The sequence below is a fragment of the Venturia canescens genome, chromosome 1 (assembly GCF_019457755.1).
Source record: "Venturia canescens isolate UGA chromosome 1, ASM1945775v1, whole genome shotgun sequence".
Lineage (NCBI taxonomy): Eukaryota > Metazoa > Arthropoda > Insecta > Hymenoptera > Ichneumonidae > Venturia > Venturia canescens.
Window position 1 is genome coordinate 26,545,372 of NC_057421.1, and position 27,771 is coordinate 26,573,142.

A 27,771-nucleotide genomic window follows, 5' to 3' on the forward strand; every position below is an offset into this window, starting at 1 on the left:
GTGGCAATCGTCGGTTGGCTCTACCCAGAAATTCGTTTTTGTTCATTCAGAAGCAATTTTGTGGTCAGATTCGTCCAAACTCGAAATCCGTTCCATTAAGAACTATAGTGGAACCATACGAATTGCCGTAAAGCAGCAATATAGAAATACATCCAGCAAGAGACTCGCTCTCGGGATGGCTCGAGCATTTTCGAGGTAAATAGTCTTTGGATTCACAAGAAATAGGGAATCTCACTTCCCGTGCTCACCCCGGCCGGTGCACTTCGTATTAAACTCGCGGCTGTTTGCACAAGAGAGATCTTTGTTGCAGAGCTTGGCATGCGACGCCGTGAACGCGTGGAAGGTTGTTCTGTATTCCAGATTACTGCAGGAACATTTTCAACCCTCAACAGAATCACGAGAGAGACACTCCTCCTATTTCTCCTCTTTCCCCCTCCATTCTCCCTACTTTTGTCATCTCATCCACTTCTGGTCCCTGTCTACACTATTACGAACCTCCCATCTCCGTCCGGTTTACGCATCTTCCCCGTTTCTTCTTCTCCTTATTGTTTCCTCCTCTTTCTCACTGCTCTCTCCCTCTCTCTTTCGCCATCTTCGTCTTTCAATGCTTTGTTCTTACATCGAGGGCGTACTTGCAACTCAGCTTGACTCGAAGGAACTCCAAGCGTTATTAATTAACTTGGATTGTCCTGTAAACTTGTCAAAAATTTCTTCCGTCCCGCAGTGAATTTAACCCTCTCGGAGCGTATGTTGCTTCTACGTAACACGCGCTTCCAGGCCCCCAAAACTGCATCGGCTAGCAAGGTCGAGGTTCTAACTGCCTAGTTTCATCGAGCAAGGTTAGATTGCACCATAGATATTAAGATAAACTGCTTTGATATGATGTATTTAAGGTGCTAGATTAATTCGTAAATTTTCCTGATTTTACCTCCCAAGTAAATTTTTCTGACATTCCAATGCAGCATTTCCGGTGTTCCACTAATTTCCATGAGCCTCGGTGGTGAGATCTTCCAAAATGTTGTTCTTCTATCCCAATGCAGTATTCGTACGTGTGCGCGAGAGCCGGAGGAAATCGGAAAACTGAGCCGGTAGAAGCGGCTCAATTTTTACTGAGCTTTGGATCGTCGGCACAATGAGAAACTCGGAAAATCTGCATCCCGCTCGAACATCGATGCACGAGACCCTGCCCCGTAGCGCTGTGAAATTTAAAACCCTCCTCCGCTCGTTCATCCGGTTGTGTCACAGTATTTGGTTGAGTGTTCCCCACACCGTGTATCGGCGTCGACGGAGTCGATTCATCTGGGGAGATCGTCGAGGCCGCACGTTCATAGAACGGCTCTTCGAACCAGGACTTTCGAGCTTCTGCATCAAATTTTCAATCAAATCAGAACACGGTATTAATAGATATAATAACTAACGAAGCCTCGTTCCGGAAATCCGTTGGCTGTAAAGACTTTCAGTGAACCTCGACGCAGATTGGAATTCATGAGGTATTTCAGGGGCGGCTAAAAAAACAACGCCCTTTATTTACAAGCAAACAGAAATGCCACGTATACTGACATGGCATAAAATAAGAGGGGCGAGATAAAGGGACCTTGCACAGAGGGAAGGACAAGCAATGCCCAAAGGGCGTCATTCCCCAATGTCTACAAGATTTTTTCACCAATTTTCCGTACAAGCACGCGACAAACTTCAACGATTTATCAGACTGAACGATTTCGATTGCCGTTGAGCAAACAACCTAAAGCCGTTATCTTTTCACCGTTTTCGTTCACCCGCGCCCTTTGTACTTGAGCACAAGCACATCTTTGTGACCCGCATAATAGCGAAACGAGGAACGTTCCACGATTCGATCTGGTCCTTCGCTACATTATTCTCTAACGTATCACGTATTGTATTCGATAACTTTTCGTATCGGGCTTATTTCGTTACCCAAATGAAGATAAGCTTCTCATCGTTTACTCCTTATTCCCTCGTCCTAGGCGTTCCAATGGGAATGGGATAATGTCCCATTATGCAGGCAATAAAAGGGACGATAAATTATCACGTTCTCGCGAGATCGATCGTGATCAACAGGGAATTGTAGATGGCTGGGTGCGAGGTTGGGTCAAATCTTAAAACACTGCTAAAGTTTTCCACAATGTGGATGAATGAAAAAAAAACATGGAAATATGAGAAAAGCTTCGCCCCAATTGAAAATGAAATATTTAAAAAATGTTCGGAACTTTCGAGAAACGATGAAAAGGCTACTTTCAACCTATCGCGTATGAGTAAAGAAAAGAAAAAAAATTTTCGTCACACAGGATTACGTTTTCTCGTGCAAACCATTGTTCCATCGCAAGCAACTCTTTCTATAAATTTTTATCACGCCTTCTGCTGTCAGATTACTGTGAATATGAGACAGCCAAAGCCTCGTCCGTTGAAGCTCTGTTTTCTTTGGGGATTTCACGATGCTCTGGAGCGCGACACTGTGACAGTGAAAATAGGTGTGTATAGAACGATATAAAATTTGCAATCTTAGATGGAGGCTTCGAAAAAACGGGTTTTGTTGCATTGAAAGCATTCAGGAATGTCAATTAATTCATTGTTGTTTCAACTCCGCTGAGTTAAAAGTGTTTGTTTCATCTTCTTCAAAAACGACGTGTTTTTACAAAGTTTTCTTTTTTTCGTCCACACTATTTTAACGAGAAACATTTTTTATTTTAAGGACTTGAATTCTGAGAAAGAAAGTACAAAGATTCGAAGGTGCATCGAAATTTCGTGATACCAACTTATACTTTCAGTATCTTTTACAAAATAATCTCACTCGCATAGCACATGTACCGGGGGACCCAAAAGTTACGCCCGAGGTGGACACTGTGTTCTTTGATTCAACTGCAGGACTAAAAGACAAAGTTTATCTCGTGTCAGAGCTTTTAAAGTTTTTCATTTTAATGTAAAGTTATATACAAAGGACGAAGGAGACAAGGCGGTCTCATGATAGTTTTGCCGAGCGTCGACGATGAACGAGCTCAACCAAGCGAGGATGAAAGGACGCGATGAGCGTACAAGGGTTAAACCTAGAAAATGGCTGGTAATTCAGCCAGCGGCGATACAGGGGCAGAAAAATGTCGTCATATAATTTAGGATTCCACGTAAATGAGAAAAGCTTGTTTAATCATTTGCTGTCTTGGTCCGTGTGGGAAACGAATAAATGAAAATTGAAGAATGGAATAAAAATTGGAGTTTTGTTTCTCACTTGGGCTATAAATATAAAACAAAATTGTTTCTTGAAAACCAAAGTTTCAACTGTAAAAAATAGCAAAATACACAAATTAACTGAGCTTATGGATCAGTCTGCTAAATTAAAGAAAAAATAATGCCACGAGATAAGTTTTCGTAATTGCCCTATTTTTTTCAGTCACTAAAAGGGATTTGGAGCTCGTAGCATGCTCAAACGGTGTGAATACAGCGGTGAATCAGCAATAATGCAATGTACTTATACAACTAATGACGTCACTTTGCCAATGAAACAAAACATAAATTGTTAGGGTCGGTGTGTTTTGTGAAAATAGCCCTTGCGTCCAAAAGTCCTTGATCCAAGTTAGACGAGCCTTGATACGGAGCTGATTTATGCCCCACGTACATGACCAGCATAATTGAAAGGCTTCGTGAACCTTCCGTGAATGCACGCCGGAAAGTTGGCTAGCGTTTTACTGGGTGAAAAAGTTACGACGTCGCAGATGTGACGTCGACCTAAATGGACGCTCGAATGTTTCAGGGGTCGCTTATTTGTAATGGCAGAGACTCATAACACATGCGCATTTTCTTATAAGGGGGTTCGCAGTCGTTTCACAGAAAAAAATAATCCGCCAGAATTCTTTCCGAGGACCGCATCCTCATGGAACTATTTGATATCCGTAACGTCCACACTTGAGATTAAATTTCACCAGGGGGAAGAATTCTTATTTGATGAAATAAAAATAAACGGTACCGTAGTTTCGACATTTTTACAAGTAATCCTGCTGTGTGACGATAAAGTTTCCCAAGGTGTTTTTTATTATCTCCAATGAACACGTGGAATTCAAAGGTAAAAAAAGGAATAGAAGGTTCTTTAGTACAGCCGGGTTTAGTTTGATGAAGTTCTTAGAACTTCACATTCAAATTTCTCGTCCCTATGATTTAGCAATTCGATAGAGAGTCGAGAGCAATTTTATTACTGTTTTTGCACTTTGTACATCCACGTGAATAACGAACCATCTGTGTGAGCGTGTCGGTCTCGAGGGCTCGACTTTTCACGTGTAATCGGGATAGAGACTCGCGCGAGTCTTCAATTTCGACAAGAGACGGGCTGAAAGAAATTTGCATGTTTCAGACTCGCACAGCTGGATGCCCAGATCCTCGTTCGTAAGGTTTTCTCTCCACTATATTTTTCCCTTTTACGTACGCTAGTCTATTGCCGACTCTTTAACGGTGTGGAGAATTGTATAGAGATTGTATACAAAATGAGGACACATGTGTGTTGAGTTCGCTTCGTCTCCAAGGACGACATCAGCAGCCCGAAAACTTCCTACCAAACTATTATCTTTACACAACGAATTCAACTTTTTTTCCTCTCGGCTTTTCTATTTTTTTCCGCGTATTTCCCCGAAAAACTTTATTCCGTGTACCCTAAAGTTGGCATGAAAAACTCGGCGTTGTTTTTGTCGCAGAAAGGTATGAGAACAGGCGGTGTACATCATCTGTTTGAGAGACAGACTGTTGTGTCGGAGTTTGAGAACTTCGGAAAATCTTGTTGCAATAAAAAAGTATGTACTTCAACAGAAAAACCATCCTGCTAAGGAATTAAAAAATTTGAAAAAAGTATACGTGGAACAGGAAAACACCACATTTCTGGTTTGCAATCTGATATTTCGTTTTGTCAACAATAAAAAAATACGATCTCTTCAAATAAATTTCAAGACATCATTTTGTGGAACTCAGGATGACCTTTCGCATATTCGATTGTCGTTGAGTTTCTACTTCCGCAGCCCATATATTCTTGGTGACCGAACATTCCTGAAAAATTATCAAAGAACTATGCAAACGATTTAAAATCGTCGATTTTACCCCATTCATTCTTCGAGAGCCAACTGGAGAGGAAATGTTTTGTATATTTTTGCAGTGGCACACGAAATACAGGAAACGATATTATAGCTCTATAACGATATATATTCTGGTAAAGGTAGTTCCCACCCCTGAAGCATCGTCGTGGTGAATAGACTTCTCAGCCATTAGAAAAATCCGATCGCTCCCTCGCATAATCTCAATACAATCCGTTCTCTCCTCTTCACCCCGTTTTTTGACCAGCTCTTCTCCACAAATCTTTTTTTTTTTCTTTTTTCTTTTTTTTTTCTAACACATCCAGTCTCTCCTTGTTCGTGTCTTGCATTTCCTTTGCCCTTCCGTGTGCCATGCCGCATGGAAACGAATATATGGATTTCCCTTATCGCCTGCAGAGAAAAAGACTAGATGTATTTTACTCCTCTCTCCTTCCCTTCCCTTTGAAGCGCTTCCATTCTGCTGGTGAATTCTTTTCGAGTGCAGGAACCATTACTGAAAGGGTTCAACGGAAGGAGGGAGAGGGAATACAGGAAACGAATGGTTAGCGTTCGTAGATACCCCTCGGGACTCCAGATACCTTCTAGTTTAGTAACATCCTGCTCTTCCAGTCGTCCCTCTCGCCCCACAGCTTCGAAGTTTCCTATCTCGTATAGAGGAGACATGTCTAGCATTGTCACACTTGTATATACACTTTTTGAACGTACGACGACTGATCGATCGCTCGATCTACTTTGCTGCCCTCGAAATATTACCGAGACCATTCTCACTGTGGACGTCTCTGCTACATCGTTTTTCCCTTCTTCTTGCTATTCGATAAAATAACACTTTTACGGTCCTCTAGTCATTGGAATGTTCCATGCAGTAATTTGGGAAGTATAATGAGCTCATTTTGCGATTATTCGCAGTTTGTAATCTACTGAAAAAAAGCAATGGGAGATGTGAAAAAACTTATTAACAAAAGCGTTACGAATGCATGGTCTCGAAGCAAACAAACTCAACTTGCGAAATTCTATATTTTTAGTGAGCTTGAAAAAAAAACGATTGTAAAGAAAAAAATATCACTTCAGCGTGTTGTAAATGTAGAATTACGCAATTTTTTCGGGTTTTTATAGGTTCTTTATAATTTTTACGCATTTTTACTCACATTAAAAAAATGTTTTGGGACTTTTGAAATATCCTTGAAACTATACCGAAAAATTCGCTTTCATGAGTTATTTCCGTCTATATTCTAAAAAAATTTCTGAAAACAATCAATTTTTTGACTTTCTAAAGCTGAATCCCTCCTTAATATTTTAATGAAGTTTTATTATTATCATCTTCATCCGAATCGTTATCCGAATCGATAGAATAGAAAATGAGGTGATCAAATGACTTTATGGAGAGAATATGAATAAATTTTGTGAGTCCGTTTCACCGTGTAGTGTGCAGAATCGTTGAAACGATGGTGAATATGTAGACGAGGACAGCGGGGGATTCGTTGATGTCGATACGGCAATAGTATAAAGTGAGGAAGAGTGCTTCGCTCCATTTTCGTGGAATTTATACTCCAGTTTACCGAAGTAGTAAAAGTAAGTGAATAGTCGGACAGCGTATAGATTCTTGTTGACGCATACGAGGTGAAGGAATTCTTTCGAGATTCCATCTGCTCGAGTCTTTTGAAAACAAAAGAACGAATGTTCGTCTCTCTCCCTTTCTGGAACAATCCTTTATTTTCACTGTCTGGATTACCATCTTGCCTTCAATTCTCTCTTTCTCGATTCCCATTGAACGGTAACTGCAGATATCCTGAACCTGAAACGTAGCGTGACGAGTTCCCATAATATGAATCAGGTCACGCAGGTGATAAATATTCCTGATTCTCTGAACAGAATCGGCCAGAAAACAATAGTTGGATGTGACTCCACCCAAACAACGGACCACTCGAGGCTCGTAAATTGAGTTTCATTTCACGTCTGTTTATGTCCCAGAACGACAGGTACCGCTGTACATCGGTGATCTGCAATGATCGACACTGCTTTTGACACGTAAGAACAGGGCTGTGCAAAAAGTTTTTTATAACATTGATCTAATACCATGTGAGTTCATCTAGCTCCTGACAGTTTCTACTGAAAGAAATTTTTAGACCACTATCGTACGTTGATGATGTAACGTTAATGCGGTACATACGTGCAGCAGTGCTTAAAACGGGCTAAAAGCAAAATTGTTTTTAGAAGGGATAGCAATAGAAATTAATAGAAATAATTTTTCACATTGTTTATTAGTATTTAAACTTTGTAAAAAAATTTGTTTCATTTTTTTTTTTCAAAAATTACAACATAAAAAATCACGTTTCCTGAAGCACTGTGAAAAAAAATTTGCTCCGCGGCCCGCATCATTTCTTCTTGAAATGTTGATAGATCTGTAAAACGTAAAAAAATTCTTGTAAAATAAAGTTGTATAGTTATAGTCTGTCGAGTTGGATTTTTGAAATTCGAAAATTTTAGCAATTTACGGCAGTTTAAAAAAAAATGTGCATTTTGTGTCAACAATGTCACACTTTAATTACGTTTTATAAACATTTTTTAATCATAATATCAAAAATCCGACTCGACAGAGACTATAGAGAAAATAATTTTGAATATTTAAAAAAAAGCATAAAAAATATTAAAAATTGTATGAGTTATCATGCAGACCGTGCCAGAAAAAGTAGTTTTGAGAAAAACGCATTTAAAGTTTCCAGTACGCATCAGGCTCTCCCGCTGGGCAGTCACGTTTTCTATAATAACTTTCGATCTATCCGGAATTTTTACAATCAACTTCCACCGAAATACGCTTAAAACTATACAGAATAATGATCTGTGAAAAAATCGATTTTTTTAAACTTCTGGACGTACGTAAGGCCTTAAAAAGTAATGTTAACCTTGGTACGGATAAGAAAATTGCATCCCTTTTTTCATTCTGTTGTATTTTTTTCCTTCGTTCATTATCTTTTATCAATTTAATTTATTCAATGAGACGACAGACTGAAAAATTCCCAATAAAGTTCGAAATTACGCAACAAAACGTGGTGAAATGAGAATTAACCTCGAAAATGTGAATTTTCGAACTTCGATTATACTCGGGTGACATTTTTCAGTTGACTGACAGTTCAAAGATTTTTTTTTACAAAATAACGGATAATCTGTAATTTTCATTTACACTTCCGCACGTAGACCGGACAAACTGACGTTTGTTTTATTAAGTTCGTTTTCATTGCTCTTTTCACAATATTCGTTAATTTTCATGCTCCACATTTTCGTTTATATTCGAACAGCAGCTACTGTTCATAGCACACAAATCCATACAATTTGTGGATTCGAATACCATGGGAATCCAACTTTCCTATCATTTGATACACGAATGGATCTTTTTAATGAAGTTTCTATTATTAGAATTGGTAGAGAAACGTGAGGACGACGAGTCTCCATTTTCCATTCGACGTCAACGAAATTCTAATCAAAGAGGGATCTTGAGACCTGCAGTGTTCTGAAATTAATTGAGAGAACCATCAGACGAATGGTGTTCGAATAATTTTCAAATATTATATCTAGTCTCCTATATTAGAATTTTCCTTATTGTACTTGGCTCATAATCTCGTAGTTAATTAAATCATTATTAGATTATTATCATCACTTAATTGGATCATGGATTCTAAGTGTTAAAGAACACTACAAAAAGCGTTTGAAAATGGTGTTTAAGAATAAAACGTTCAATTTTCTTTCATTTAAAATTTGGTTCTTTATTGTTGTTTTACAGATTATCTTACCTGGTGAAGACAGAATTGAATCTACGAGGAGATCAATGTGGTGAATGGGATCGGATTGGCAAGAAAACATTAAATTTTGAAGAAAAATGGGGACCGAGGGTATCCACACGAAAACGGGGTCACCAAAAATAAGGAAACATGCGAAATAGTTAAAAACCAGTTCATCGTTTTGGTGCCCGCAAGCCCATCTGGAGTGGGTTGAATCGCGTGGCTGTTAGTCGAGACGTCGAAATAAAGGTTCTTATGGCATGCTGCCACGGGTACGAGGAAATGAAAAGCCGACTGTGCTCGTTTACCCAAGGCGGGTACTCTGAGAAGTAGAAAAAAACGAGAGAGAGAGAGAGAGAGAGAGAAAAAAAGAAGAGAGGAATGAGAACAACAAAAAAGAATGAGAAAAGAGTAGATGGTGGTTAGAAGAGAATGGTATGGAGCCATGCGCCACAGCAGAGCGTTGTGATCGTCTTTTTACTTCACCCAAAAACCAACAAGAATTCTCATATACTTTGAGACAGTCTCATTTTATTGTTCGACAAATATTCACGTATTCTGTCCGGCTTGCATGCGCACAAAGAAATTAAACTTCCGCTCAATCTCTTTGTAGTGGAAATACGACTGGAAATTATTTTCGGAATTTGAGTCCATTATCGAAGAAAACTTGTACATTCGTTTGTGATCGAATTTCCAAACGCTCGGACTCCAAAAGGTTGGAGGATTTCAAGAACAATTAATCTTTCGAGTCGGTCTTAACGACCAGAGAAACGTTCGATCCAATTGCGTGCCTCGATCGAACAACTTTGTGACTGTCGCCAGCGAAACTTTTCTTCCTGCACATGATTGCAACCTTCTCCATCTTACACCCCTTACGTTCTTCTGAAACTCTTGCTCGGTTCGGCTCGCGCGCTTTCGAACACTACCGCACGTCCTTGCGCTCAATACTTCCGCCATCACTCGTCGATATATCGTGCCTTGATTAATCGCACTCTAATGACACCCCTTCATCCGATTTTCACTTCGCCATTATTGATTGTCACCACTGTTCCCTCTCGCGTTAGAATACTCCATCTTTCCCCTGCGTTCCGGACTATTAGCCATCGTTTTTCACATTAAAAACTTCTCGATTTGAGCAGAGAGTAGAAGCATCGAAATTGGTATCAATTCGGACCAATCGTGACGCGAAATTTGATGAAAATATTCATCTCTCCTTGCAGGAATCGGCCCGAATTAGTTTTTCTTCTACGCTATTTTTTTAAAATACCGAACACTATTCTCGCCTCCGTTGAGATTGAAGACCACGCTGAAGATGGCAAAAAACTGTGTTTGGTGTTACGATCTGGTCGATTTAAGTGGAAAAAGGATCTCGATTGAACACCCACTTATTTTCGTAATCGCGAAATGGGATGACAAATAAAAAATCTAAATAAAAATCATTTTGTCTTGTTCGCTAATAAATAGACAAAGTGAAATCATTCGAAGGAACGTTAAATTGACAATTACATCAAAATTTTAAATATCAATGAGAAGTTTAAAGTCAAAATAAATTAAATAATGTAAAATAAGAAAGAATTTTTCAACGAATATTCAAAAGTGAATTTCAAATATGATACTTGTGCGGGAGTGTCAGTTGATTGCGTGATAAAAAATTCGAAATTTCTGCTACGAGTTAACGCGAGACTATATTCACATGAATATGTAAGTGGTCAAGGTGACGCGGGGCTTTGCCCCAAGCCGTAGATTTGAATTTGCATAAAGTAGGTTCGCGAAAAAGCAGAGATAAATAAAATAAGAAAATTATTGATTCCGCAGAGCTGTTTACTGAATGAACGAACGAATGAATAGTAGAAAAAGGGCAACGAAGAAGAATTGAAAACTACGTTGAAATAAAGCGACGAAAAGAAAAAGAAATTCGCCTCTTTCAAGAGTCGCTGCGAACCAAGACAAGGCGAAAAATATAAAAATCGTGATGCAGTCACTCGAGGAGCTTTACTTTCCAACAGCTTATCCGTTGAATACGAGCTTTCAATGGTACGAAAATTTAACCAACGGAAACTACACAAACTCAAGTGACAGCCAAATCGGTAATCAATTTATTCTACCCTGGTGGCGACAAATGATATGGACAGTATTGTTCGTCGGTATGATAGCCGTGGCTACAGGTGGAAATCTCATTGTCATATGGATCGTTATGGCCCACAAACGAATGCGAACAGTGACGAATTACTTTTTGGTTAATCTCAGCATCGCCGATGCTATGGTATCAACTCTCAATGTCACCTTCAATTACACTTACATGCTGAACAGCCACTGGACTTTCGGCAATCTTTATTGCAAAATCAGCCAATTCATCGCCGTTCTCACCATCTGCGCGAGTGTTTTTACCCTCATGGCCATCTCCATTGACAGGTAAGATTTTAATGAGTCATTATATTTTTATAAAATATTTAGTAACATGAATATCCGAATGCTGTGGAGATGAAGCGACTGAATATTTGGCTGTTCCTTATTCGAGTATTTTTCGTGAGAACTTTTTTTTCATTTGGGAAGCTTCGACAATAGATTCGTTGAGGCATCGAGATATTCAACGATCATAAAACAATCATTGCATTGACAAAAAGCGTTATTCACAATGAAAAAAATCCAGACGTCCACAAATGACGTGGTGAAACCGCGTTTTTTCCGCTTTGTAACGCACAGGGGTTGAGTCAGTTTACCGTGAGTTTTCATAAATATTCGGAAAGATATTGAATTTGTAAAATGGTTTTTGATTAACTGGCACCGATATATTGGAACGTGAAAAAATAAAACTCTTTTATCAACAGTCCGTCCAATTTTTATTCGAGCCTTCAAGTCCCGATAGAAATTAAAATTCTGATGGAACAACGGAGTGAAAATTGAAAGAATAAATAAATCCGCGGCGAACAGAACGGGCTTTTTGCGGGAGAATAAAACGCACGGAAAAACGAATCGATTCTACGTAGAGTAAACGACGCTTACGAAATTGAAAAACGAAAATGTCGATATTGGATATACGTGTAATAGTTTGCAGAACTGAATCTTGAACTATCGTGTGTGGCAAAACAATATCCATCATAAAATTCTACCGTCCGAAAGCGAATGAGAGGAGAGCGCGTGTGTTACTGTGTCTGTGTGTGTTCAGCGATAGGGCTGCGGTTGCTTTGAGCTTTTGTCCATTGGTCACAGATCGTCCGGTTTTCAAATTGTTGGCTAACCTTACTAGCCTCAACATCATGCATGAGAACCTAGGAAGCATCGAGAGTAGGATTAACTGTTCAAATACAAATCGATCTCGTTGAAGTTATTAGCGATCTCTCGGTGAAATTCATACTTTCAAAGGTTTTCGAGCAAAATGATGAAAATATTGTTAGAGAAAACTGTGCTGGCAATTGATTGGTTGGAGTTTCCATTTTCATGCATAACAGTCATTTCAATTCTAATTACGAATGATGTAAAGTGAAAACTTTCGCTCGCTTTTCCACATGGTCGGACAATTTTTAAAAACTTTTCCGATATTCATTTTTTCAAAGGATAACGAAACCGTTTTATGCTCATAATTCGTTATTCTGAAGCTCGGCAACTGACCGGGCCATAAAAAAAAAAAAAAAAAGAAAACATCGAGGATAGGATTTTTCGAGATCAAAGAACCTCGATGATCAGAAGAATGCTGGAAAAGAATATCAAAACGGAATAAAAAGGTTTTCCTATTGTATTTGACGCCATATAAAATTGTCTATATATTCGTCGCGAGTTTTGTCATTGCAGGAACGTGCCACTTCGTGAAATCCTTCGAAAAGCTCACTGGAAAATGTTATGCTAACGCATGGAAATTGCAGTCCACGCAACAATCGATTCGTTCGCTCTAAAGCAAAAGGAGCAACAATAGTGCAGTGAGAGCGAACAAAATTTCGTCTCATTCTCATGTCAAGCAAATCTCTCTTTGTTATCCTATTGCTTTCTCTGCTTTCATTCGGTTCTCTTAGCATCCCCACGTATATGCTGGAGGGGAGTGAGTTCCCGCTGAAATTCTCACTCGCAAACTTTTTTAACTGGGCCATAAAAACGATCAAAAAGATCAGTGTGACAATTGTCGAGGATTTCCATTCCTCGGGTATGAAAAGCAGAAGAAAATATATCCGATATTTTTTGCGCTAGAAAAATCTGCATATCCGCTAATTTGAAATCGAGACGGACGAATATCATTCTCACGTTATATTAATGAACGGAAAATATCGAATATTTGAAAAATAACAAAAAAATCTCATTGATTTGCTACGGTTGAAATTTCATATTCGAATACCTTTTCCTTGATTCCAGCAAACATTCCAATTTCGATATTATCATTCGCACTATTTGAGGTGATGATAAAATTAAAAATTACGAAGCATATGGTGTGTAATTCGTCCTTCTTCACTGGGATTTGTGATTTGAAAATTTATACCCGGCGTCTCTAGTTTTTTCTGTCACCTATCCACTCATGCACTTTTTGTCTAATTGGACGAATCAACTGTAAGCCTACAATTTTTCATCTTTCACGCTTTGTACATCGTTTCACTAACACAATTGAAATGTGGCATGAATGAGAACGGTCGTTGATTACAACAAGAATGAGAATTCCTGAATCTACTGTCCTGATTTTCTCACTCAACAACAAGATTTATTCATCATCGTCGTCCTTTTCTTTGCCAGGCTTCTGCTTCAGTTGTAATACACAAGTGTAGTGACAATTTTGCGCCCAACCGGACGTACGTTCTGTTTCTCATTTTCCATGCTTCACTCTCAATCGATTTTACGTACCCATACAGTAATAATCCTTTTATAACGCGAATAAATTCATTTAACTTCGTTGTCGTATAGACGGAAATTTCATTATTACGAATTCTGCATTTGTTCAAATGTGTTGGGCTCATTCACATTTCTATGGACCATTTCACAAATGACAAATTTTTATACCTCGAACTATTAAAAAACGATCACGTACGGTTTCGTTTTTTTTTATTATTTTGATGCTGTTCCATTATTTCCGAGCCAATTACCCAGCCAAATACCTCATAAAAAAATCAACATTTTGAATACCGATAAAGGATGGAATCGATGTTTGCATACTCCAACGAAGTGAACTCCAATATTTATTGTTATTCAAATACTCGTAATTACTTCTGAGTGAAATATTTCTTTTCGGACTCTATTTATTCGAAAAGGGTTTGCTCAAATCAATGAGAATACTGACTTCGACCAAAGTCAAAATTGACGATAAAACTATTGGTCTGCCGTCACATTAAGGATGTTTGCAACCTTACTTCTATCGCTCGCCATAACCATAAACGGAAAATCGAAAGCCTCTGGAAGCATACAGATATAGTTACGATCACGAACGATCTCAAGTATCACCACAATTTTTACGAGTATTACTAGTCTGGACAGTGACTGCGAGAAGAAAAGAAACAGACACGAGAAATTTATGCAAAAAATTCTTAATTTTACGGCTCGAAGATGTGAATTTAAAAAATTCAAATTTTTCGTACTTTTCAACCTATAAGCGGTTGGTCACGTTCGGAGGGAGAAAAACTACAGAAACCAGAAAATCGTTTCATTTGATTCGGTGAAAGAAAAAGAAAATGGAAAAGCATGAAACGACGGTGCTTCTCGTAGAAATGTCTTGTGCCACAAGTTTCGTAAATTGTCTGGTGCCCCTACCGCGACTATCAATGATTGATTCATGTGTATCCGCAAATTGACTCGAACCCAAATAAACTCGCGATCTATCAATCGTTCGTTCAGCTTTTGTTTTCTTCCTGTGTATATTCGATGTATTTTTTGTTGGTGTGATCCTGAGCGGAAATACTGAGAGAAGAAGCGGCATGACATTAGTGCAGAAAAAGGAAAATACTCCGAGCTTCGGTCTTTATATTTGTTTGAAAAAAACTAGTCTTTCGGGGTAAAATCTTACAGAGTTTTTCTCCTCCTTCACTCTTTCTCTATATTTCTTCACTTTTATTCGCCGTCACTATCCGATCGAAGGGCAACTGCTCTGGGGCTTCCATTTTCCAAGAGTGCTAACCCATTGCTTTAACAAAGAAAGGGCAAGAGTCGTAGAGGATTCCTTTTGCAAGCTCTCCAAGGAATCGAAGTCGCTGACTTTGCTTCGTGGCTGCCGCGAGCTAGAGCTTTTACACCCAACGTGAGAGAACATCGCGAGTCAGGTATTAAAATGTTTGTTTTTCTCTCCCATTCTCTCATACGCTCCATTTTTTCCTTTGCCGAGCGGCTAAACTCTCATGTTGGTGCTTCTCGGGGGTTTTATGCACGTCAAAATTCTACCGAAACATGATATTTCCACAATTTTTCATGACTCATTTTTCTTGAGCCTCCGTACGACTTTCTGGATTCTTTTTAAATAGGGCACTCGATATTTTATGATTTGGAAAATTATAATATCACCATCGAAATTTCGTCAATTTTCGGACTCCGAAGTCTCAAGGATACGAGAAAACCAACATAAAAAATACCTCAAGGCAAAGACAATGTCATTGCTGTGTGGCACAGACACAAAAAGAAATGGAGAATGAAGTAGAACCTAAACGATGTCAAACGATGCTCTATTCGACCGAAAATGCCCAATGTATTCAACTGTCATTCATGTCTAGACGTTAGTAATAAAATTTATTTTGTACCAGCGATCTGTGTCAATAAAATAACCTTGAAATTCCAATATTCGAAGCAATTTGTTGTGCTTATTTTCGGTAGGGTGAAATAAAAGTTGCGAAATCATGATCTTCGTATTAAAAGTGGATAAACAGCTCCTTGCCTTTGTTCTGATGCTGTGTACTTAAAGCTGAGCTAACTTCCTACATTTCAAGACTCGAGTTTGCTTTAAAGCTGCCCACCCAGGCTTCGATTTCTGTCAATATTGCAGTTGTAATTACGATGGAATTTTTCAATTGAAAGTAATAAAATTCCTAAATAAATTTCGCTATTCATCTATTCGTCATAGAATCGAGATGGGTAGTGAGCGTATTACACGTATAACGATTGCGAGACTTGAATCAACCGAGCACGTTCTGCAGTTTATTTATTCCCATTCATCCGAGCGCTCGTGATGAAACCTTTTCGAAGTTTTTGTTGAATAACAGGATTTGTGTGGAATTTTAAGTACAATCCAGTGGAGGGTTTCGTTTTTCGTAGATAACTTAATTTTTTCTCGAATTCTTATCGATCGCGTTTTTCCTTATTTTCAAAGCAGCTGTTCATGTGGAATGATTTCCCTTGAGATTCGAGCTGCTTTTATAGTAGGAGGAATAATTCCCGTTTCTGAATCATTAATACTATTCTGACAGGGGTCAACAAGGATTTACAGAAATGAGGGCTTACTAATGTAGAACATCGTTAAAACACATCGAGCATGTTATTCGAAAAACTCTCCTCTGCAATAGCCATTGATAAACATTAAAAGCGGAGTTCCGATATCATTTTTTTGTTAAGGGGTTTACCTTAATTAAAATTTTATAAAAATCGATTTTTGCTAATTTCATTTTTTAAAAGTATACATATTTAAAAGTATTATACTAAAAGTTTATAAAGATCTGAGCAGTCTAAGTGCAGTTCTGAGCGACGTTTATTTGGCTGTCTGATCGCACTGATACGCACCGTTCAGTGCGGTATCGCGTACCTGTCTCTAGCGCATACCATACGAATTTTGAAATTTTGAGCGGAGTTATTTTTTTTTTTTGCAAAAAACGATGAAAAAACGTGCTTTTTCGTAGTTTTTGAAAAAATCTCCGCCATTTCGTCATTTTTGAGAAAATAAAAAATCGTATGATGTGCGCTATAGCCATTTGCCTATTGAATTTAAAATCATTTTTTTTTCCCCGATCATCCATTCCAGAGATTTTATCAACAGCGCACACCCATCCTTTTTTTGGATCTGTCTTCTCCTCCATTTTCCTGTACGAAAACTGAGTAAAATAAATATCAATTTTTTTCTGTGTTTTTTAAGAGTGTATTTTTTAGGCCTAACACTTTTTATATTCATTTTTATAATCGATACCGGTCAAAAAACTCGTAAAAATAGTCTTTTTTTGCCCGTCTAATTAGGGTAAATATCTTAAAGAAAAAAAAAATATATTTTAACGAGTGACTTATAGTTATGATGGCGCGAGTATATCCGAAAATGACTTTTTCACCATTTTTATGTTCCTCCTGTGCATTCTCAATGAATATGGGTTCAGTAAGGAATCGACGATAAAGAACTAATGACCAATAAAGCTCTTCCGAGAGGGAGTTTACCGCGACCTATTAAGAGAACTAATGAAAGTCGAAAAACGAAGAAATGGAACTTTAGTGCGCTGTGGAGGGTTTTTAATGGTCATTTCCTACAATATACCTACAGATCCCAATACTAATCAATAAGAGAGGTACATACCGAGGAGGATAGCTGCTTGCGACCGTACTCGATGATGCTACCAATATAAATAAAGTCACGATTCGCGGATCGTGCGACGGGAATACGAAAACGGAATTCATTCGCATCTGCACGTAATGCCCGTAATATGCAGTTGAAACCTGTCGGAGATCGTGAGCCCACACAGCGAAATGAACGTCTTTTTTTCTCAAATATATATCTTTGCTTATACTCATACATAAACCCTTATTAAGGTACATATAAATTGGCAATTTCGAGGGACCATTACACGTTGGGTCGACTCCTTATGAATTCACAACATCCTTCTTAGCAGAGTAAATTTTGGGTAATTTATTGGGAAATTTTCTTCTCTCGTTTGATACGCTTTTATCGTGATAATTTTTTTCGCAGATTTTACATAAAACTTTCCGGTCTACCTATGTCAGTGTGAGCGAATTTTGATCCTTGATAATATGAGAGTACTACGAAGTCCACGAATTTTCTTTGCGTTTTCAAATATTCATGTCCATTCAACAAGCGAGACAATTGAGAGTTTCTTCGTTCTCAATTTTTTGAGAATGACGAGAAATGTTTAAGTTGTAAAAAAAAACTATTTTTTTACATCGAAGGAATAAATTCCTGTTCATGAACGTAATATGGACCGTCCCTTACATGTAAAAGTGCTTCTGAATATATCAGGAAATCGTAACTGTTTATGTAATGTACATGTAAGCATATCTGATCGATCCGCAGTGGATCGCGATAAAGAAATTTGAACACGTTGATTGTGGGAATAAAAAAAATGTATTTGAAACCTGCACACTTCGATAAACGCTTTTCCTCGTCAATGTTCCACTAAAGCGGTGTAATTATGATGACCTGCTGATAAGCAACGCATAAAATTATATGCTGAATTGTAGCGTCGCTAATAGAACCACGGTACATCCGTAAAAGTGGCAATTATCAGTAACATCCAAAACGAATTATTACATGATATGACAATAGAAAAAGTACTTAGATGTGAATGTTATGGGCAAGAGCGGGTTCGAAGAGAAGGGAACGAGGGAATATAAATTGAAGAGAAACTGGTAAGCGAGGCTCTCAATAACGATGAGTCTCCTGATTCGAATGAGTCCATACTTTCTGCTGCCGTTACTCGCCCTCGTAAGTAAATCAGTGCTTTTGAAAAAACTTAGAAATTTTCATCGTCGAATTTTCCGATCCGAGCCTGTCGATTGATCGTCTAGAAATCCAAAATAAGAACTTTGAGAGTTGAGACTTGATTTTATTACTAATCCACAAATTTGTTTCTTATTCTGTCATTTTTTTAACGACCAAATGTCGACTTTCAAGCTGGTCACTACTCACCATTAGATGTCCTTTCGACACTTTAACTCGAAAGATGCTTGGAAAAAGATTTCTTCACCATTTCCAACGGTGGCTTTTCATACAAGGGAGCTTTTTTGCCAATTTATCTTTCAGTACCTACCATTCATGCAGGGCTTCTCGCTTCTCATACCCATTGGAATCACACATCTTTTTCTTCGTCGGTCGGCTTCGTGCTGCTTTCTCTATTTTATCGCTCGCTCGGGTATTTTCTTCTCTCGTACCTTTTGTGCGCGAAGGCATGTCTCGTCCCTGTCATTTTTGTTGCTACAACTCCTTGCAGTGAAGCGTGCTTCCACGATATTGGTCATGGATAAAGAAAAGATGGAACATCGTATACACTCTAAAAGCTCTCGTTTCAATGCCGTTTAGAGCGGGTCAATCGGTGGCGGGTTGACACAATCTACTCATGCAACGCCGAGCCCACTCGAATCGGGTCAATTGGATGACTGGCAAGTTGTCAACAACACTGCCCGTGACAGTACGTTTGGCATAGAAGACATCGTCAAATCAGAAATTTATACGTTCTCTACTATCCAAACATCAAAACGAGAAAACTCAACGCTGGCCGGAGTTTCTAAAGATAATTCAAACGCAAAAACACATGATTCGCTTGGTAAATCGATCATATCTCAAAAACCCAATAATGTTACTGATCAAAAGTTTCTTGCCGGAAATATCGGTGGTGGCTCAAGGACTTCACAAGAAAATGAACCATCTGACCAGCAAATAGCACTCAGATTGGATGTGACTAGTATGGAAGACAGCAGCACTGATGATGATGAGCTATCGGAGATATTGGAAACGACAACGGCGCGAGTTACGAGTACGTCCACGTTCATAAAGCCCTTAAATGGGACTCCTTCCTCAACAGGGCCAACAGTCAATTCGAGTATAACATTTTCAGGGCCACGGTCTCGCAAAGAACTTCTAATAACTCGTCCGCCAGTCCATCCTTCCACCGACGAAATACCAATCTATCACAAAGACCATATTGCGAGAGCTGGGCAAAGACCGCTTGCTAAGTTATCGAATATGGGGAAGAAATCAACACCAAAAGGAGGCCAAAAAAAAATATCGATGAAAAATGGCTCGAGCACGTTTGCAATAAATGGGGAACGACAGGACAGAAACAATAGTGGTACAATCTCTCCGGCAACAGGAAATCTCAGTCAGCCAGATACTCACGACATCCCGGAAAATAGCGAAAACGAATTCAGGAAGCTGAATAGGAAATGGGACAATATCGAACCGATCGACCCTGAGGAGCGGGAAGAATCTTGGCAAATGATGATGAGTCGAATAGCAAGAGATGAACATCTCTTGACAAAACAATTGAAGAGAAAGAAAGAAAAAGATCGCTTCGCTGATCGAAACTCCATAGAACGTAGTGCATCGACGATACCGAATAATTCTACCGGTAAATATACTGCAGCATCCGATAGCTGTCTCAGCTCAAATAGTAAGCGTATGGAGCTAGCAAAATTTGATAAATTAGGTTTATTGCCATTGTTGAATCATGTCATAAGAGTTGAAGCTGCGAGACAGAATGCTGATGAGAAATTGTTCGTCGAGATCAAAGAGAGTGCCAGAAAATTGAATGAACTGGCTTCATCAAACGATACGCTCGCCCAATACCGTCCTTTGAATCGTCCTCCGCGACCTTCGGCCGTCGCAGATCCGGTTCTACGAATTCAGCAAGAAACGCCAACCCCGTCAGATTCCAAATTTTCCAATGATCTGTGGAAATCGAATCCGAAAAGATCAGACAATTATAAGTTTCCTAAAAACGAACCTGAGTATGTTTGGTGGAAAATATTTAAAAATTTGTTCCGCAAAAACTTTGGCTCATCTTACTCTCTCCCAATCAGCAATGGAGATTCTTCTACGAATGACGACCGAGTACCTCTCTCCATCCTGGAATCAGACCAAATATGTTATAAGGTCAGAATAGTGTCTGAAAAAATATGCAGGAGTATCGGAAGAATGTGCACGAAAGAAGTACGTAGGAGTCAGCCAGTTTGTGCACTTGGTCAAATTCTGTGTGGTGGGAATTCTGAGCATCATGCATCTCGGAGAATTCAATTAGTATGTGGAAATCGGCCTACTTCGATGCAAGAATTTGGGGCATCTTACACTGGCCTAGGATCATTTCCACTTGGTAAAGTTTGCTCGATGATCGAAGGGCAACGAGATACGTTAGTGTGCACAAAGCCGCCGGGCATCGAGAAAGTTGGAACACTTTATGAAAACGAATCACAGGTGGAAAGGAGTAAGGGTGCAGAGGCCGAGCCATCGAATTCACCCGAGGCCACGGAGCCTTACACCATCCCTGGCGGCCTCTTCGTGTCTTCTTATTCAAAGGAAGTTCCTGACGGACGAACTTACCCAGCCCAAACATCGGAAGTACCAGAGGAAGTTCTACTCGAGGCGATACGTCAGTTGATAAGGAACGGCAAACATGGCACGTCAGAGAAAATGACGGTGGTTCTTCCCAGCGTCAACTCTAGGAAAATGCCAGTGGCCGGCAGCAGTTTCGGTAGAAGCGGACCAAGTATTTTCGTAAGTGATAACATTCTAGGTACTCGAGGTACCAAACACAATGCTATGAGTGGCAGAGGAAAGTCCATGAACGCAGGAGGTATACCGCTGGCAAATAAACTGGTAACTGAAAATTCCAAACATTTGCTGTCAGGTATTATTGACGCTATTTTAACAAAAGATTTGGCGAGTGGTTCAAACGAAGGTCTCAACAGACTAATCCGTCAGCCAAGTGAGCTGTACAAATTTATCTCCACTGCAGTCAATGCCCAAAACAGTGAGCCCAAAGGTTATCAAAGTTTAAACAGACGTAATTCATATCCATATAGTAACATTCAATTTGGCGAACCTAAACAAACCAGGGTGTCTATCAAAAATTTTATAGCATCTGGTCCAAGAAGTACACAGTCGTCTTCAACGAGAACAAAATTTATACCTGTTGAATCTCAACCTGTTGAAGTCTCGATCAACACACTGCTGTCGCCCGAAACTACAACTAGGAAAACAATTTGGAATGGTGATTATCCATTTGCAACGAGCTCAAACACTATCTTGAATTCTGGGTTGAACTCTGGAGTCGAGCAACCCGGAAATTCCAATGGAAACGTACAGGAACTTGTTCAACAGTCGTTCCCTATGTTGTTCAACACAAAGATCAATTCCAACGGTGATAGCAGGATTATGGGTGGGAATCCTTCTGAAATTCTTCATCGTAAGGATTACTATAAGAGTTCAAGTTCACTATTTAAGCAGGATAACCCTCTGTATCCTGGAGCCAAAGTTATGCACAGAAATCCTACCGAAAGGTCGAATGGCTTTCCTCTAATTCCGACGATTGAGCGTCCTACGATACCAACCACCAGCTATTTTATTGCAAACGAAGAGAAATCCGCTAATACCAAAATTAATCAAAACACAAACGGCAGCCCAAGCCGCAAGGCCAATTTCAATCAAGGCAGAGCAGCAGGAGCTCAAAACGCGAAGGATGAGCTAATGAGAATGGGATTCCCGGTGATGGTGCAGAAACCCGGCGGATCGATTCCTTTTAACGAAGATGCAGAAACCACCATGAACGTGGGTTCGAGTATCGACAATGCAAATCAATTGCGAAACAAGAATCGTCATACTCCCATAATCAGCAACAATAAAGCATCATACTCCGCTCCACTGGAGACCAAAAATCAGAACCAGCCATTACCCTTTGTAAATCTAAACGCCATAGTGCATGGTGCTGCTACAAGTTTAAGCTCGATCATGAATCAACTCCCAAACCGGAAACCTCTACTCGCCGTAAATCAAAGTCCCAGTGATCTCAATCCCGTTAGCAATTTGGACATGGGAACCGACAAAAACTTGGATATGAAGATGCTAAAGAACAGAAATTTTGCTTCCAATTTGCATAGCGCTGTGAAATATTCTGCCATCCAGCCAACCAAAGGCAGTTCAAATTCAGGTTTTAGTTATAATAAAAATTTTAATCTCCAGTACGATACCAACCGAAAGCCTTTGACGTCGTTAAATAGTAATGTCAAAGTTCCAGGGAGGAAAGATACACAATTAGTTAACACAAGACGTACCAGTGCAGACACTTTGCCACCGAGGGATGATAATCAACTTTCGAATATGCGTAGCCCTCACAGATCTCCGTCGAACTGGGATGCCCGTCAAGAAATCGAAAGTCCAAGATACCAGACTCTTAGGACGAATCCCAATGACGATGTTTCTGTGCGCACACCCGGTCAAATGTTGAGCGTCATCCTTCATGATAATGGTAATTCTACCAGGAACGAGGATTTCAATGGTCTAATTAGATCGAAATCGATTAACACGACTCCGACCAGGTCATATATAAAATCAGTATCCAAAAAACCTAATTCCATTAATTTATCGAAATTATCCGCCAATAAAATATTCGATTCTTACACGAATAATGATAAACCGAGAAACTACAAACTGAACAAATGGATAAGCAGAGAAGAAAAATCAAAGCCTGGTTTGGGATCGCTCATAACAGGCGGAATTGAACTAGTCCAAAATCTCGTGAGACCAACCATGAACACAATGGTTGGACAAAGGCCTTCGAATTCGTTTAATCTCGTCCGTGATGTTGGAAGGCCTAAGCCAATCGTCGACCAGAATAGCATGATCTCCGCCTTAGATTCCATTAATGACATTGCTGGTTTTCCTCCCAGTGAGAAAGCCCGCTCCATACAGGAGTCAGTAAAAGCATTGAATCGAGGTTCGAATCTTCCAGTTGTGCAGTCAGTTGGAACATTAGGGGCTGGGAGTGCGGCAAACGGCAATGCGAGAGGCATGCTCAACGTTCTACGTCAACGTAACGAAAGCGTAAACACTAAGTACAACTCCAATCTAAACTACGATACCGATTCAAACTACAGTCCTAACTTGAGTCGTAATACGCGAGGGGAGACGACAAAAATTGCTTCCTCCGGCCAGAGAGCGTCGTATGCCATCGGTGGCTCGTCGGATAATAACGTGAAGCACACGAGGGGATGGTACGAGTTGTGGTTTAGCGGTGGAAACGGCAGCAAAGACGATTCGACCGGAATGTGGAGTAACAAGAACTCGAAGAGATCCGGGCAACAACAGTTGCAGCAGCTCTGAAATGGAAATGATCAGACGAGCATGAAAAACTCGACTGTGCTACAAATCCCTGGACATATGAAAATGCCAGAAAAACACTTAATTGCTGTAGAAACCAAAAGTTTCAGCTCGTTTCAATAATAAAACTTTATAAAATTCATCCCCGTTTTCCGGTCATTCTTTGAAGCTGATTTTCTTCTTTTGGCTTGCAAGCGAATCAAAAAACAATCGATCATGACGAGGGTCGTCAGGATCAATGAAATATGACTGAGTAAATTTCACTCATTCGCTCTTCCCTGATCAGACCTGCTCGGAAAAAGATTACTGACCGACCGAAAAAAATTTGAGAAGGTTAGATATCGAATTCGATTACATTTTTGTACACCGTTTTGTTATAAAATTGCATAAAAGCCATTTGAAAAAATTCTTTCCCTCCTTACTCTTTGTTGTTCCATACATTCTATTCTCTAGATAACTCGCGATTGAAACAAGATAACCCATGAAATAGATCGCAAACGTAATGCTAATTTAGATCAGTGCGCCACGAATTTATGTGGGCAGGAAAAGAGGATGACATTAATTTATTAAATGAAGGCGGGAGCTCGCCTCGTTCCACTCACGACTCATAATCTCCGTTCCTCGGAGGCATAACGAGTGCCTTAATCTATTGTTCCTTGCTTCATGACATCGTACGTTCGTGCTGGCTGATGTATCGCCAAGATTCACGATAGAGCTAGTCGCACGGTTACAGGCGTTTCATTAGCCGTCGATTCATCGCGATCTCGGTCACTAAATCTTGAATTTATAGAACGTGATATCGTTCTCGCATTCTCATTTCGATAGACCAAGAATTCTGATGAATTTATTCCTCCCACGTCTCACGGAATAAGACGAAAAGTATTTTTCTCGTCGGAGGTTCATCTTTCCCACGGAAGAAGAGAATAACTCATTCAAAAAATGACATACTTTGAAAAAGACATTTCATACTGGAACTGCGAGAAAATGATCAGTAAACGAAGGAGAAAATGTCTCCCTCGAAGACGTCATAAAAAATGTCAATCATGCTTAAAATTGATGGATTTCTCTCTTCTATCAGTCACCTTAATTTAATTCTTGGTCGCCGGAAATCTTGACCCTTTTTCCTACCTACTAATTGGGTCCATACACCAACGGTGAAGTGAGAAGCGAGAGTTTTTAAGTCTCAAAGAACAATTGTTTATTGTTTAGCAGAACTCCTCTAAAGTGGAGCTTTCCCGAAAGAAATGTTCTGTCCTCCCCAAGGACTTTTTTATCTAAACGAAAAAAAAATCAGGCATCTCACTAGAATTTATATTATATAGACTTTCAAGGATCTGGGGATGCTTTCAAGCTAAGCCACAAATCATGTTTTTATTTGCTCACGGCTCCGCCTCTATTTTTCCGCGACGCCAATAAATTTGAAATATTAGACTTTTCGAAGACAAGAATAGCCCGAATGAGGTCTACTTTAGCTACATCGTTCCTGCGGAGGTGATGTAAAAACAAAACGTCAAAAAATATCCGGACGAATCCAAGACTACGAAAATGGCAGTGAAGTAGACACGGATGTCCATGAGAATTATGCTCCCACAATTTTCTCAATCACAAATAGAATAACGAAGATTGCAATAATGTCTTTTCACAGTAAACGTTTGGGAGATTATTTTTTATTATTTTCTCTCCTATCGAATGTGAGATTGCATTAATTGACGCGGAGTCTGCAACAAGATTTAATGTCTTGTTCCCCGAAGACGTTATGGAACTACGAAGAAAAATCATGACACGAGATGGACGGTTCACCTTCTGGGAAATTATGAAGAAGCTCATGCCACTCCCTAATTCTCATGAGCCTCGCAGCAGACCATCTTGGCTACACGTGGATCTTACACATTCGGGAAACAAGTTTGTGTGGGCGAAGTACGTGGAAGATAAGTCGACCGAAAACAGTAAATATTTTTAGTAAAGAAATCAGAAATTTTAACAACGAAATGGCGAGGGAATTGTGGAAACCTGTAAGTGGCCCTTTGTCGTGACAGCTGCAGTCGATTTAGCAGCTCCTTGACGCGAAGGTTACCGGGCGCCATTGATGAAGTGTTGCAATGAGTCAAACGCGTGCAGGTTCGCGACAGATTTTGACTGATATCGCGAGGATAACGAACAATTAAAATTCGAAGCCACTAATCATCCTGCAGGTCAGCTCCTTGCTTCGTCCCTAGAGATCCCTGTGGCAGGAGTCGGAAAAGATTTATCGTAAGAATCAGACAAGTCTCAAGGACACGTGCCGTAAAAAAGTGCCAAAGGAAGAGCTAGAAATGCTATTAGCAGCAGCGAACATGCGCCAACCAACCCCAGACTCGGGAAGCTTGCCACCCAATAACGTTTTTACTTCGTGTGAATGTCTGGCGTTCCGACACCAGGAAACTTCGTTGATAACGACCTCCGAACACTTCAGCTGTGGTGTGTCTCTTAATGGGTGGAGGGTCAGGATATCAAGGTTGCTTTGAGCCCAGCGTGAAAAAAGTGTTCAATAGCATCGGATTCACCAATTCCCAAGGAGGAAACTGTCATCGCAATTCTTTGAAGAGTTCTCAGGAATTGATCTTTCAGAAAATTATGAACCAGAGATTGGCGTTTAGCCAAGCTACTTTATGCCATTTCGTCCACCGTTTTATTGTATGAATTTGTATCTTCGCGTTCACGACGTCGTTGGTAGACAACCTGTCTTCAGTTCCCATTAAATTTGGATATTTTTAAGGAAACACAGCCACAAAAGTCGTCGTGCATTGATCTCAAGATGGATCAATACAAATTCCGACTAGCTAAATTCAGACTCAATAGAAATTTGCAAATTCATTTTCACAGTGGGCATTATTGTACCTTGAAAAAAATTTGTTTCTCACGTTAGCCCAGTTTAAACGAGCATGTTTATCTAACCCGAAATATTCTCTGAAAACTATAAGTTTGTATAAGCTATAAAATCGAGCCGATTGAGATCGCTGTGAAAAGAAAATATTTACGTGAACGTCGTTGTGTGAGAATAAGGGCAGAGGGAACGCGTGCTAAAAGCGATGAGTTTGAGAAGCGGAATAAAGGACGAAATAAAAAAAATAAACAGATATAAAATAACGGAGGAAATAGTGATCGAGGAAAGACGACGAAACGGGCCAAATTGCTGTTTTAACCTAATTACTGTAAGGGAATGGGGGCGACGATTGTCAGAAATATAATCCATAAGTATGCGAAAAAGATGGAAGAAATATTACAGAAAAATAAAATTTCTCTCTGCTTAGAACAAACATCTGAGCTGTCATATCCACAACGACTACAATTCACATTTGAATTGTCGTAAAATAAGAATCATACGGCTAGTCGATTAGTAAAGGGTAAAAAATTTTGCAAACTTGGCATATACTCCGATGTTGTTTTACTGCCTTCTTTACCATGATATGCTGGTTTATACAAACTTAAGATTATGATGGCAAGATTATGTGCAGAGTTGTTATTTCATTCTAGAAAGACAAGCGAATAAAATATTACAAGAAAGTAGCAGTTTTTTCTCGTCGCCCTCGTCGTCGGTTATGAGAAACTGTTGAGAATATTCTGGTTTTTAACCGAACTCATGGAAATTCAAGGCACGTTCGAATGGTCAATTTCATCCAGCCCAATTTGTGAAAAAAGTGAAGTAAGTTTTACTAGATACAGAGTGGAAAGATGAAATATAGAAAGGCTAGAAAAGCATCAAAATTCAGTTTCATATTCCACTGAGCACTCTCTGAAAAAGTGATTTTCTTCGTTTCACATTAAAAAGTTTCACAAATTGATTGCGATGTTTTTTTTCGAAATAAGTTACTCTCGCTACCTACTTTCTTTATTACTTTTCCTTCATGTTACATGAGCAATCGTGGTATGCGATTAACATATCTTTCTTAAAAAGAGGAATACG

At 39.4% G+C, this 27,771-nt stretch overlaps 1 protein-coding gene across 6 annotated transcripts in view; it reads left to right on the forward strand.

Moving 5' to 3' along the window:
- The window catches only part of LOC122419088 (tachykinin-like peptides receptor 99D), a 104,563-nt gene that overhangs the window by 44,648 nt on the left and 32,144 nt on the right, over window positions 1-27,771 (forward strand). For 3 of the 6 annotated variants that reach the window (XM_043433366.1, XM_043433362.1, XM_043433360.1), the window contains 2 exons: window positions 8,857-9,103; window positions 10,075-11,266. In XM_043433366.1, coding sequence (XP_043289301.1) covers window positions 10,827-11,266 — 440 coding nt within the window. In that variant the 5' untranslated portion in view covers window positions 8,857-9,103; window positions 10,075-10,826. The other 3 variants (XM_043433365.1, XM_043433364.1, XM_043433361.1) reach the window with 3 other exon arrangements.